Source organism: Diceros bicornis, chromosome 15 (genome assembly GCF_020826845.1).
Source record: "Diceros bicornis minor isolate mBicDic1 chromosome 15, mDicBic1.mat.cur, whole genome shotgun sequence".
Classification (NCBI taxonomy): Eukaryota; Metazoa; Chordata; class Mammalia; order Perissodactyla; family Rhinocerotidae; genus Diceros; species Diceros bicornis.
In genome coordinates this window covers 11,419,365-11,433,921 of record NC_080754.1, presented here as the reverse complement: position 1 = coordinate 11,433,921, position 14,557 = coordinate 11,419,365, and the positions used below count along the sequence as shown (strand labels likewise).

At 37.6% G+C, this 14,557-nt stretch overlaps 1 protein-coding gene across 1 annotated transcript in view; it reads left to right on the top strand.

Annotated features, from left to right (window-relative positions):
* The window catches only part of IFT57 (intraflagellar transport 57), a 53,132-nt gene extending 40,449 nt beyond the window's left edge, over positions 1-12,683 (top strand). Inside the window, exons 7-11 of the mRNA XM_058555746.1 lie at positions 3,996-4,067; positions 8,147-8,278; positions 9,620-9,682; positions 11,418-11,484; positions 12,489-12,683. Of these exons, the coding sequence (XP_058411729.1) occupies positions 3,996-4,067; positions 8,147-8,278; positions 9,620-9,682; positions 11,418-11,484; positions 12,489-12,667 (513 nt within the window). The 3' untranslated portion in view covers positions 12,668-12,683. The remainder of the gene's footprint in view (positions 1-3,995; positions 4,068-8,146; positions 8,279-9,619; positions 9,683-11,417; positions 11,485-12,488) is intronic.
* The last annotated feature ends 1,874 nt before the right edge of the window (positions 12,684-14,557 follow it).

Here is a 14,557-nt window from a genome sequence, read left to right as displayed (position 1 = left end):
AAGGGCAAGAGAGCCGGTGGATGCCTCTTACAGCTTCTGCACAGTCCTGGCATAGGCTGTGTCCACCATCGTTCCCCTGGCCGAAGAGAATCACATGGCCAAGGCCAGCATCAGTTGGGCAGGGAAGCAGACTCCTCCCACAAGCAGCCTGCGACTCACATAACCCTCTTACAGGGAAGGGTGGGGATGAAAAAGAAGAGATGCGGATACCCACTTAGTGCTCCAAACCTGTGTGTCTCACGTAAGGCAAGGTATATAAAAGTGCATCGTGACCTGATGGATTCTCTACTAAGATGAGAATTGCTCTCATTGTTAAACGGTTGCTTTTACTCTTACTTATTTTGGAGATCAAGTCTTTACATATCATTAAAATCCATCACTTCTCCATTCTTACCGCAAAACTTTGTAAAGTTTTTAATCATCTCAGTTGTAGTTTTTTCAAAGCTATGTATTTTGCCTTTTTATATTCATGTTTTTAAAATTTTACAGGTCTAATCATTTGTATTTTCCGCTATAACTATATTAAACTCCTTTCAAGAACTTCTTGGGCATTTAGAAAGTGTTTTACTTTTTTTTTCCCCTGATGATTTAAAGTGATAAAATTCTCTTGTAGGAAATTTGGAAATTTTTGGAAATTTAAACCACTAATATCAAATCCCTGTCTTAACACACACACACATATACATACAAATATACACAAATATTAATTTTTACTAAATTCAACACCTAATGCTTATACTTTTTTGGGAATATTTTTCTGCTTTGCTGTATGTTAGCATGCATTTTTGCTGATAATTAAATATTTTTTTGAAAACATGAATTTAACATTTTGATATGCAATATTAATATATGTAATATGTAGTACATATATATTTATGAGGCCCAGTAATAAACATTCCTGAACCCACTCCCCAACTTGAGAACTGGACCATGACAACACCTTTGAAAGTACCTGTGTGCTCCTCTGCTGCCACCCCTCCCCACCCATGGGTACCCACTCTCCTCAAGTTGTGTATTGTCAGTAGCTTCTTTTTTTTTTTTTTAAGTGTTTTCACATATATGTCTATCTCCAAACAGTGTATTGTTGAGTTTTGCTGGTTTGAGCTTTATAAAAATGGTATCATACTGTGTTATTTTTAGTGGTGAAATGAATATTACAAAATTAGTTTAAACTGTTCTCTACTGTTAGATATTTAGAGAGTTTTCTGCTGTTTTACTTTTACAAGGAACTTGCACATTGATCTTTGTGTATATCCCCAATTATTTCCTTGGGAATAATTTCGAGAGGTGAAATTGCTGGGTTAAAGGGTAAGAACACTTTTAAGGCTTTTTTTAAATACACACATTTCCTGATGTAGTTATCTAGAAGATTTGAATAAAACAAACGTTCAGATTTGCCTGGCAGATAATTATAAATGATTACTAGCTTTCAACTTTAAAAGGCAATAAGAATACACAGATGTCCCAGTGACTTATCAAATTAAAAAGTTCAAAACCAAGTTCCTCAGTATTTCTGACTCCCTGAAATCTATTCTGTTCTTGTCACACTGTGATATTATATTACTATCCACTTAGTTCCTAAGGCTGGAAACCTTAAAGACACTTTCTCTGCTTACCCAGCTCCGCGTCAGCCACCCACACTTCCCCCTAGTCAGTCCTTACGTCCTGCTAGTTCTGTCTCTGCAGTGTCCCTTAAATCCATCCCTTCCCTTCCGTTCTTACAAGCACTGCTCTCATTCAAGCCCTGCTAATCTACCACGTGGACCATTCACAACACAGCCTCTTAACTGGTCTCCTGCCTGTCTTCAGGCTTGCCTTTCTGATCAGTCCTTCACTCTGTTACTTTCTCAAAACACAGATGTGTCTTTAAAACCGAAACCAAAAATCTTTGATAGCTCCGCGTTATCCACAAGGTAAAATCTCCCCTCCTTAGTTAACTAAGCCCTTGATATAATTTAACCTATCTCTCCAGCTTTATTTCCTTATCATTCATCCTCCCCATCCCACTTCATCGCAAGAACTTTGTGTCTTATTTTCTAGCCAGCCTGGGCTACTTGTTCCCTATATATTTTCCACTTTTTCCTTGTTCTTGTTACTCCCTCAGCCTGAAATACCCTTCCTCTCCCACTCCTTTCCAGCCTGATGAAATGCTACTCTTGCTGCAAGGCTCCACTGAAATGCCAGCTCCTCCATGGAGTTTAACATCAATGTAAGTTGTCATAGTTATACATGGATGAGTCAGGCATGTTTGCTTCCCTCAAAATACTTGTTAATCCATGAAAAAATATATTTTTTACATTTGCTGGGGTAGAAAATAATGCTGGATAGAAAAAGCAGAAAACAAACTACTTTAAACATATCAATTATAATAAATAAAAAAGCTGTATATATATATAAAATGTGTGTGTATGTATATATATAGAGAGAGTGACAACGACAAAGACTGATAGGGATACTTGAGCTGGTGTTTATTGCTTCTGCAATTCTTTTTGGAATCAGACAGGCTGAGTACTTTTTTAAAAAATTAATAATATAATGATACTTGTTAGGTTCGTTTTCTTTCACAAAGATGCTTGCTTGGGCTTAAACAGGACCTAATTGGTCCAGTTGCTGGAGGCCAGCCAGCTGCTTCTCCTCCCCGCTCCAGTGTTGACTGGCTGAGGTGGAGGGCCTGTTTCCTTGCCAGATCTGTCTAGTCATTGCTCTGGGTGGTGAACAGTTCCCTCAACTGTAAAATGAAAACATTGTGCTGGATGACTATTCAGTAGATGAGTAGATGATCTTTAAGATCTTTCCAGCTCTCATATTCTGAGATACTTTTTGTTCATGAGGCACAAAAATGCTTAAGGACAAAGGAAAGTGCTGATTTGTTCTCTGCTCCGGCGTCTTCACTGGTGTCAAGTAGCCCATTGCTCCTTTTATTGACTCTGAAGTGCCGAAATGTATTGTGTGGGAATTAGTCACTGGCTTCTGATCCAGGTGCGCCACTACCTGTGTGGCCTTGGTGTGCCCCTTTCTGTCACTGGGCCTCTGTTTGCTTATCTGTGAAATGAAAAGGTGAGACTAGATGCTCTTTCAGGTTCTTTGCAGCTTTAATATATTATAGTTTTATAATTGGTAGGTGTGAAGTACCCAAGGATTTTTTTACCCTATAGTCACTAACCCTTGTTTCAAAGTTAAGAAATCAGTAGAATGGGACTCTTCTCAGAATATTGTTCTCTTCACAAAGTAGTGTGGATAGCAAAGTGGAGCACCGGGGTATGCAGGCAGACGTGTGCGGTTAAAGAATATCCTGGTTCCGTCACTTGCTTCAACCTACCATAATATTTTTTCTCTTATGATGGGTATTTCTCAAGTCTTAAAATTGTTACCTTTAGTAATATAAACCAAAAAATTTTTAGGGTATCTTGTAGGAAATTAACATGTTGGAGTAAACTTCAAATATGCACACTAAGTCAGATCAGTCTGGTAGTGGTACAATATACCTCAAAATATATGAACTCTAATAATCATTATAGACTTCCTTTCTTAAGAAAGAGACTCCAAAATCTTACTGAAGAAGAGGGCCCTGCCCCATTTTAATTTCCAAGGGACAAACTAATATTTGATATATGATACTTAATTCTGGAGTTGCTTCTGGCAAACATAATTGTTACTGCTTAAACAAATATTTCTTTTCTAGTAATTAGAATATTTTTTCATTTTGATGGCTGGTCATAAATATTAACCACCAGCAGTGCAGGAATAATTTATATTCAAATTGTCAGACATCACTCTGTGAACACATAAAATAATTTACATTTATTTAGAACCTTTTATCCTAAAGTGCTCTACACATAATTCTTTATAATCTGATTGCAAGCTATATATAGGGCTCTCTCGCCTGAAATAAGGCAGCAACCAAAGTAATTAAAATAAAGGATTCAACTTCAAAAAAGTAGAAGAAAGAAGGAAATGTAATATTTTTTACTTGTTCTTTGCTCTTATGCCTATAGGATTGGAGAATCCATGTTGACCAAATGCACCAGCACAAAAGTGGAATTGAGTCTGCTCTAAAGGAGACCAAGGTGTGTGAATTACTTCAGATAAATCAATGCACATTTACTCATCTGTGGAACACCTATTAAGGGAGAACGTGAAAGTAAAAAAAGACACAATCCTTGCCTTTGAGGAGCTTACTGACTGAATGTGTACCGTATTGCATTTCAACAGCCCTAACACTTAAACCAACTAAAGAAAGGTAACTTTATATAAAAGCAATATAATATATATCTATTAAATTACATATATTAGATATATGTCTAATATATTGATATATACAGTCATATGCCACATAATGATGTTTCAGTCTAGAATGGTGATCCCATAAGATTATAATGGAGCTGAAAAATTCCTATCACCTAGTGACATCATAGCTGTTGTAACGTTGTAGCACAATGTATTACTCACGTGTTTGTAGTGATGCTGGTGTAAACAAACCTACTGTGCTGCCAGTTGTATAAAATTATAGCAGATACAATTATGTAAAGTACATAATACTTGATAATAAATGACTGTTACTAGTTTATGTATTTACAATACTATGCTTTTTATTGTTATTTTAGAGTGTGCTCTTTCTCCTTATAAAAAAAACGTTTACTGTAAAGCAGTATGCTGTGTTACACCAGCAGCAGCCTCATACATCTCGTGTTTACCACATCTCTTGATTGCATCATTTTCTCTGGTGCTTGATTTAATCTCGTGTTGTTTTGTTCATCATGGCCTCTAAGTGTACAAAATTCACTGCTAATGTTGCCAGTAAGAAGCCACATTGAATTACTGACCTGGAAATGAAATTAAAAGTGATTAAGGCCTACGAAGGTGGAAAATCACTGATGGTTATTGCTCGCCAGTCAGGCCTGTCCCATTCCACCATAGCTATAATCTTGAAGGAGAACAAAATGATGGAAAATGTTAGAGAATTTGCTTCATAGAAGGCAACAAGACTAACAAAAATTCAAGAAGGGCCTATATCAGACATGGAGAGACTTCTAATGACCTAGATTAAAGACCAGACACAGAAGCGTATCCTTTTCAGCACCATGATGATCATGGCCAAAGCAAAAGTTTGTTTGTGATGTTGAAAGAAAAGGCTGGACCCAACTACTGTGTTGAATTTACTGCTCGCTCTGGGTGGTTTAAACAATTCAAGAGTTGTTATTCATTACATAATGTGAAAGTGAGTGATGAGTCTGTGAGTGCTGATGTGAAGGCAGCTGAAGAATTTTTGGAAACTCTAGATAAGCTGATTATGGAGGAAAATTACTTGCCAGAGAAAATATTCAATATGGATGAAACCTCCCTATTCTGGAAATCAGTGCCTAAAAGGACTTTTATTCATCAGGAGGCCAAGTCAATGCCAGGTTTCAAGGCTTTTAAGGACAGGATAGCAGTCTTGCTTAGGGGCAATGTTGCAGGCTACAAATTGAAACCCTTTGTGATCTGGCACAGTGAGAACCCCAGGCCCTGCAAGCATATCAGTAAGCACATGCTGCCAGTGTACTACAGGAGCAATAAGAAGTCATGGATGACGCAGCTCCTCTTCCAAGATGCCCTCCTGAATTGCTGTGTCAGCAAAATAGAGAAGTACTGTTTGGAGAATAACATACTTTTTAAGATTTTGCTTATTGTTGATAATGCTCCCGACATCCTCCTTTTATTGATGGTCTTCATCCCAATATCAAAGCAGTGTTTCTCCCTCCAGATATTAACACTTTGTTGCAACCAATGGATCAAGGAGTTATAGCAGCTTTGAAGGCCTACTACCTGAGGAGACCTTTGCCCAGGCTATTGCTGCAACTGAGGGAGACACTGAGAAGACACTGATGCAATTCTGAAAGGATTACAACGTCTATGACCACATCAAGAACCTTGCTCGGGTGTAGGGTGATGTCACCAAGGAGTGTTGAATGGCATCTGGGAGAAGATACTGAAGAGGTTCGTCTGTGACTTCAAAGGATTTGTCAAAGATGAGGAGGTTGCAAAAATCAATGAGGCTGTGATTGAGATGGCAAACAACTTGAACCTGGGTGTGGATGAGGATGATAGTGAGGAGCTCCCAGAGGTTGTTCCTGAGAAATTGGCTAATGAGTTGTTGGAACTGGAACAGAAACACATAGCTGAAGAAGAAGAAAGAGAAAAGGAGGGGCCGGCCCGGTGGCGCAAGCGGTTAAGTGCGCGCACTCCGCTGCGGCGGCCCGGGGTTCGCTGGTTCGGATCCCGGGCGCGCACCGACGCACCGCTTGGTAAGCCATGCTGTGGCGGCATCCCATATAAAGTGGAGGAAGATGGGCACAGATGTTAGCCCAGGGCCGTCTTCCTCAGCAAAAAAAAGAGGAGGATTGGCGGATGTTAGCTCAGGGCTGATCTCCTCACAAAAAAAAAAAAAAAAAAAAAAAAAAGAGAAAAGGAAACTGCAGGAAAAGAAAAAGAAGAACCCCCAAGAAAATTCACAATGAAATGTTTAGCAGAAGCTTTTGCAGACTTCAACAAGCTCCTTAAAAAGTTGAAAACATGGACCCCAACACTGAAGAATTTTCATTAATAGACAGGAATGTTCATAGTGCATTATATGCTTACAGGAAATCTATGATGAAAAAAAGAAACAAACCAAGCAAACCACTGTAGACATGTTTCTGAAAAGAATGACACCTCCTCGAGAAGAGCCTCAGGCGGGTCCTTCAGGAGGCATTTGGAAGAAGGCGTTGTTGTCGTAGGAGATGACAGCTCCATGCATGTTATTGCCCCTGAAGACCTTCCACTGGGACAAGCTGTGGAGGTGGAAGATGGTGATATTGATGATCCTGACCCTGTGTAGGCCTAGGCCAACGTGTGTATTTGTGTCTTGGTTTGTAACAAAAAAATTTTAAAAAGTAAAAAAAATTAAAAATTTTAAAAATAGAAAAAGGATTATAGAATAAGGATATAAAGAAAGAAAATATTTTTGTACAGCTGTACAATATGTTTGTGTTTTAAGCTGAGTGTTATTACAAAAGAGTCAAAAGTTAAAAAATTAAAAAGTTTATAAAGTTACAATAAGCTAAGGTTAATTTATTATTGAAGAAAGAAAAATATTTTTTTATGAATTGAGTGTAGCCTAAGTGTGCAGTGTTTATAAAGTCTACAGTAGTGCACAGTGATGTCCTAGGCCTTCACATTCACTCACCACTCACTTGCTGACTCACCCAGAGCAACTTCCACTCCTGCAAGCTCCATTCATGGTAAGTGCCTTATACTTGTATATCATTTTTTATCTTTTATACTGTCATTTTGACTGTACCTTTTCTGTGTTTAAATATGTTTAGATACACAAATACTTAACATTGTGCTACAATGTTACTTAACATACTTAACATTGCCTACAGTATTCAGTGCAGTAACGTGCTATATAGGTTTGTAGCCTAGGAGCAATAGGCTATCCCACAGAGCCCAGGTGTGCAGTAGGCTATACCATCTAGGTTTGTGTAAGTATACTCTATGATGTTCACACAATGACAAAATCACCTAACGAGGCATTTCTCAGAATATGTCCCCATCGTTAAGTGACACATGACTGTATATATATATTAGAGAGAAACATTTCATCATTCTTTCCTCTCTGAATCCCAAAGGATAAGAGAGCACCAGGCCAGCAATGCCTAGAACCTACAGCTTTCCCAGGAGTGCTGCCCTACCAGAAATAAGGACTTGTGGAGGACGCCACAAAGAAGCAAAGTTGGAATGAGAGATTATGGGTCCCAGGCTAGAGCTATAAGTTTAATGATCTACTTCCAACTGAAATGTTCCAGTCATCTTTAAATTGTGCTACGAGAAAGTCATGTTATTCCCTTACCTACTCTGTGAACTTGATGTAAAGCAAATTCCCCTCCCGTGCATTTTAGATGTGCGTAAGGGCAAATGAGTTAACCAACCCTGTCAGGTGCTTCTTTACTGAAAATATTTCTCATTACAGACTTCTTTTGCTATTGAAAATTGCAAACTATCTTCTTTTTCATAAGTGGTTGACAATTTGGGGAATGGATTGGGGGAGATTTAACCCATTTTAAACTATCTTTGAAAAATGTATTTATGAATTTTTTTATCTACTAAAATCTCATGGAATTTCTAGGGATTTTTGGACAAACTCCATAATGAAATTAGTAGGACCTTGGAAAAGATTGGCAGCCGAGAAAAGTACATCAACAATCAGCTTGAGCACTTGGTTCAAGAATATCGCGCAGCCCAAGCCCAGCTGAGTGAGGTAATTTAAGAATGATATCCAGGGCTCTATTCCAGTTAATGACCCTAGTCCCTAAACTTGACATGGCACTTTTCATTTGGGAATCGTGAAATGCTTGTCACAAACAGCAATACATTGAGTCCCCACTTTAGGAAGCCCAGGGAGGCAATAGAACTTGTCATCTCTATTTTACATGTGATAGAAATTATCTCCTGGAAGTCTTTAAATGCGTTTCTTCATTTGATTTAAATAAGCGAGGGCATATATTGTGGGGGAACATGGCTTAGAGCAGGAACAGAGTGTCAGGACACCTGGTTTTGTTTCTCAGTCTGCGATTAATTTACCGTATGAGTAGGAGGAAGAAGAATAGTATGCATGTACATGTGTCAGAGGGAGAAGACATCCTTGCCATAAAGGCTTACAGCCACACAATAAGGAATATGAAAGCAAGACATGTTCAGAGACAAGCAGTTTAATTAATTAAGTGAGCAAATTTTTTAATCCTTTCAAAGTTTTAGAATTTCAACCAAAAAATATAATCTTCAGCCTTGGAAAGCACAGTTCTTTGTCCCAGCAGTAGGAACTAAAGGCTTTCCTTAGGGTTTGTGCCCATCTTTCCTGATGATGGAGAAGACTAGTAAGAACACTTGCAAATGTCAGTTGAAGGCATCTTTTTTTTTCTTTCAGCAGACAAGGTTAGAAAAAGAAGAAAGAAACTGAAGTAAACTTGAGATACTTCTGTATTTCAGAAGTTCTCAAAGACCAAACAGAAAGTAATATTCACTTTTTTATGTTATTTGTTTAATTAATTATTCCCTTTTATACACATCTATTTGTGGATATTTTTACTTTTAAAATGCTGTAAAAGTCTCTGATTAAAGCCACCGTTTATCTCTCAAACATTGATATTAAATAATTGATTGTTAGATTAGTTGCCAGAAACATATTCCATAGTCATGCTGTTTATTAATCTTTATTAATTACTGATCGTGATGCTCTATTATGATTGATTTTTTAGAACTGGTTTTCTCTGCACAGTACGCAAATTAGATCGACCAAGAGCCGCTCCCGTAAACTGTCTGGGAACGGCTGAGGACAGTTTCTATCATGAGCCATGCCCATGCGCAGTCGGTATATGAAGGTTGCGGTAGTTCATCATTTATGGTGCTTTAGTTAAATACACGGTGCCTATTAGGGACCTGAAATAGCTGCGGTTAAATGTCACTTTCACAAATGTATTCGCTGGCGAGGAGGGGGGTTGTCATAAAATGATATGCAGAAATTGCAAACACAAAGAGGTCCTATTTAAGTAATCTGCTTCTGTTTTGAATTTGTCGTTAAACAAAATGTTTTCTCCCTCAGGCAAGGGAGCGATACCAGCAGGGAAATGGCGGCGTGACTGAAAGGACCAGACTCCTGTCTGAGGTACGAGCTGTGTGCTCGTCCGTCTTCTCACCTGTCAGCTGGGCCCCGGCTGTTCAGAGTCTCAGATGGTTTAATGCTGCTGCGGCCTGCGTTGTTTATCTCAATAATTGCTGCCTGTGGCTTTAAATCCTTTTCTTTAGGAGAAAATCCATAATTTTCTTATCAATGAATCAATTATGTATGTGTATCCTATTTGCTCCCACAAAATGCTTGAAGTTGTTCTATTAAATCCAACATAAAACCTGCTGATAGTATTAGCAAATTCTTAACCTTCCTTAATGTTTTTTAGAATATAATGATTACAATTAATATATAGAAGAGTAGGTTAAAGCACTAGCTTAAATATCTATGAGAAATTTTAATGTTAGCCTGGAAGACAGAAGATTTGTTTTTAATGACTGCCGTTGATAACTGGTATGTGATCCCGAGTGTTTCTCTGTCCACAAACTGGGAGTGGCTTGTAACCCTTTCCTTCTGAAAACTTCTGGAATGTTTACATGTATTGTTGTATTTATTTCCATCATCTTGTAAGAGAGGTAAGATCTAATGTATATTCCCATTTTTCACTGAAGAGCTGAGAGGAAAAAAAACCCTTAAACAAGGTCGATAGCCAATGTGGGACTAAAATCCAAGATTATCTTTAGTTACAATCCAGTGTAATTATCACAAACTTTGCTATTATATAGTAGGATTAAGCTTCTTTTATAGAGATTATTTGAAGAATAAACAGTTATTTTAAAATACTAAAAATATACATTTAGAAATATTTAGACTCTAATCGTGTAGTGTTTCTCGGCAAATAAAGCATTATGTGGAAGTGAAGTGCTCACGTACGTGGGGTAGATTAACACTTGAAGGGAGTCCGGGGAGCCATCTCATTCTTACGGAGTAGGTAGTTATCCCCACTTGGAACGTTTCAGGGGCCTGAAAAAAATTAATTTGCTTTACTTGGATGAGCACTTTATTCCCAAGGAAGTTTTTACTCACTCGTGTGATAAAAATAAAGCCTACTGAGTTATGGTAATTATGGCTTAGTTCTAGATCATATCAGAATTTTTCCATTTTTTGAAGATAGTATTTTCTACCTATATTAATCCTAGTTTGGAATTTTGCTAATAATAGAGGCTATAGTAGTGTCGTTTTGAGTGTGATGTAGAGTACGGATAAGAGCGAGCGTGACAGCACAGTATGCCTCTGGGAGCTCATGGTTTGGATAGAGCAGTTAGAGTATTTTTATATATAGCCATATGGTATAAACACTATTTTTAGTGTCTATAGAGGAAAAGGTGGCATATTCTCTTATAAAACTATAATATTAAGAAAGATACCTAGTGAACCTGTAGAAATCCAAAATCTTTTTAGGATGTTTATACTATTTTAATTAATAACTGATTCTTAGAGACTTGCATGGTAGATGCTATGAGATAACTACAAGGTGTGAGTGCCTAATGCCAAAAACAAGTCGGATCCTTTTTGTTCTGTCACCTTCCACCTGAAGAAGTTCATGAGAAAGTGATTTGGTGGAGTTCAACATAAGGAGCACTCTCAGAAGATAAAAAAGCTTTGCATATCTGTGTACTTTATCTTATTATTCAGATATGTCCAGAATACCTCTGATGTATTTATACCCCTTTATGTATGTATTATATCTAAATTAATTTTCCGAATACATCATTCAAAATTTTTGGAAGTTTATTAAAATTCAGTGCTCATGAAAACTTTTTTTCAATGAAAGGTTACAGAAGAACTAGAAAAGGTAAAACAAGAGATGGAAGAAAAAGGCAGCAGTATGACTGATGGTGGTGAGTACACACTCATTTTAAGAAGAAAATAAACAAGAGAAGAATCTCTCTTCATGGAATCTATTTAACAAAATGTATTAATAAATAGGGAGTCTGCTTTTTTGAATGTATTTGTTTGAGGAGAGGTACACGGTGCAAAAATGATGTCTGATGATCAGTATCCTGTTTTCCTTAGAAATCAGCAGAGAAGAGCCATAGTTTTTTTACTATCATTTAGGATTTTTTTAATTCAAACTATATCAATTCAGAGATAGATTGGAAATATTTAAATATGCACTTTGTTGTGCCAGTTTCAAAAAAATAATATTTTGTTCTCTCTTCATCAAAAGAGCTTCATTATTCCATTTTACGTACAAAAGAGCACTAATTGTACACCCAAATGGCACAAAGGCAGTGATGTGACGACCTTTGTTTTTTTCCCTCTTCCCCAGTAGAGCTGACTGGGCAGGGGTCAAATAGAGAAGAATTAATAATCCTCCTGTAATCATCCTCCATCACGAGCTAGTTATTTTCATGAGTGGTGATTGCCTAAGGTCCTTCTATGCTCTAGAAAGATTTTTTAGGGTTTTAATGGTATATACTGAGTGATCTTTCAAAAAGGGATGGATAGGGGTTTTGCAGAATGTTTGAATGAACCCATTATCTATATCTCAAAGGTAATTCTTCCTGCCCTTTTTCTCCCACTGTATCCCTTTTTCCTTCAGACAGATACTCTAGCCCATAAAAAAATATTGAAAACATCTTCAAACATTCCTTTAGCAACTCTTCCCCTAGAAAAGGAAGGAAATTCAGCCTCAGTACATCAAATGCTGTATCATTTCCCATCCTAAAAATCTCAGGTGTTTAAAATGCCACAGCAAAACTGTGTGAATGTCAGGAAGTTGTTGGCTATGTTTTTAACCCTATTTTTGGCTTAAGACAAAGTGAGGAAAATGTCATACAATTCTGTAATACACTGAGACTCCAAATGGACATTTTTATTCCATGTTGTTTTCATTCTGCAGCTCCTTTGGTGAAGATTAAACAGAGCTTAACAAAGCTGAAGCAAGAAACCGTTCAGATGGACATTCGAATCGGTGTCGTGGAACACACATTACTCCAGTCAAAACTGAAGGAGAAGTCCAACATGACCAGGGACATGCATGCCACAGTCATTCCAGAATCCACAATAGGCTCCTATTAAAACATACTGGTTTTCATGCTTCTGGTTAGTGGGTTTTTTATATCAAATTGTATTTCATGTTGCATAGATTTCAACACAGTTATACCTTTTAAAGCATGTTCAGTGAGTACTTTTTGCATATGTACACACACACATTGTATCATGGTGATTACGGATGGTTAAAGCCTTTAAATTGAATATAATATTTAATAAAGTAATTAAAAATTCTCGCTTTCACAGAAGCTTTCACTACTCATTACATATATTAAACAAGCCCCCCCATGGATGGCTTTTCTATTGTTCCTTGCGTAAGTCAATGTATGTGACCCATGCTTTCTGTGGCTGCTGCACTCACCACATGGACCTTTGACACAGTCCGGCGCTCAGGTGGGGCCACCTCTGCAGTGATCACGAGTGGTGTGTGCGCGGAGGCAACTAATGACGGCTGGGGATTCTTTCCCAGAACCCAAACTACCCTCGCCTCAGCTTTATGGTCACCTAAAATTACATTTTTAAAAAAGCATAAGAAAAAACTTCAGTGTCTTTATTAACATCTAAAGTTTATTATTTATCATGAGTGTTTCATAACTAAAATGATTTTATATTTTCTATGATCTAGGCCACCTAATAAATCTTTCAGTCATGTTTGACCCTGCTTCTATAGTGGCTAAAGGGTCTATACATGTCTCAGTTCTACTTTTTCCTGCAGTATTGGCTCTACCAAGGGATCATTTGGTAGTGGAAGGAGAGACCGCAAGTCATGCGAAGATCAGCCTCTGGTACTGCGGGTCTTTACTAACACATCGTAGCAACTCTCTAGACTGGGATTTCTAAATTGATGCGATAAGCAATATTAGAGAGACCAGACTGAGAACTGGGGAAGCTGATGAGGGGAGCACAGACCAGAAGATAGCGCACATTTGTTTTTTACAAAGAAAAAAAAAGCTCTGGTGGTAAATTTTGATGAGAATACTGTGTGTATAGGACAACAAAAATAATAAAATCCCTTTCTCATTTTTTATCCTAATATTTTCTCTCCCCAATTTTTTTCTTAGCCTTTAATTTCTAGATATATACTCTAATACACACATACACACAAATCTTTTTCTTCAAACTCTTTCTAGTTTAAGATTAATTAGATAAAAGAAAACCTGTGTGTAAACTACTCTGTTACTCAAGAGGGTGACAATACGATGGCAAATAAACCAGTTTATTTAGTTTGTAAAGAAGAAGAGCAGGGAAAACTCCACCATGGGATAATACACAGTTGGGAAAAGTCCAAAACTTTTCCCTTCCTTTATGGTCATTGGGAGGGGTCTAGTAGAGTGTAACCTGACCTGTGGTCCCACAAGCTAACATTGATTCCCCTGGAATTTATTTGCATAGATACTGTCGTGGCTGAGCAGTTTTGTGATGAATTCAATCAATGCAGAGAACCCTTCTAGATAAATCAGAGCTCTCCAAAAAACGTACTTTTGCTCAAAAGCAAAGTGCACTCTTCATTTTGTGCAAACACACAATAATCTAAGAACTCTTCCAAGGAGTAGTGAGAGCAGCCCATTTTTACTTCCTTCTCTGAGATAATCCAGTTTACTCAGGTTGGGCTGGGTGCTCCTCCTCTCTGTTCCCGTAGAATACCAAATACCTCTAATACAGAACTTACTGTACTACTGTGTAATTATTTTTCTTCTACCCTCGCTAATAGATTGAGCTGCTAAAGGATAGGGAGAGTCGTTCATTTCCATATTCCTAGCCAAGTATCTAGCACAAAAGAGTGTGAGTAAGTAAATGGGTGGACGAGTGGCGTTAGGCAGTTCCAGAATATCTCGTAGGTCGTATTCTGCAGCATAGCAAATTTAATGACTTGAAGCCTGTGAGTTTTGACACAGTTTCAAGATAGTAATAATAAAT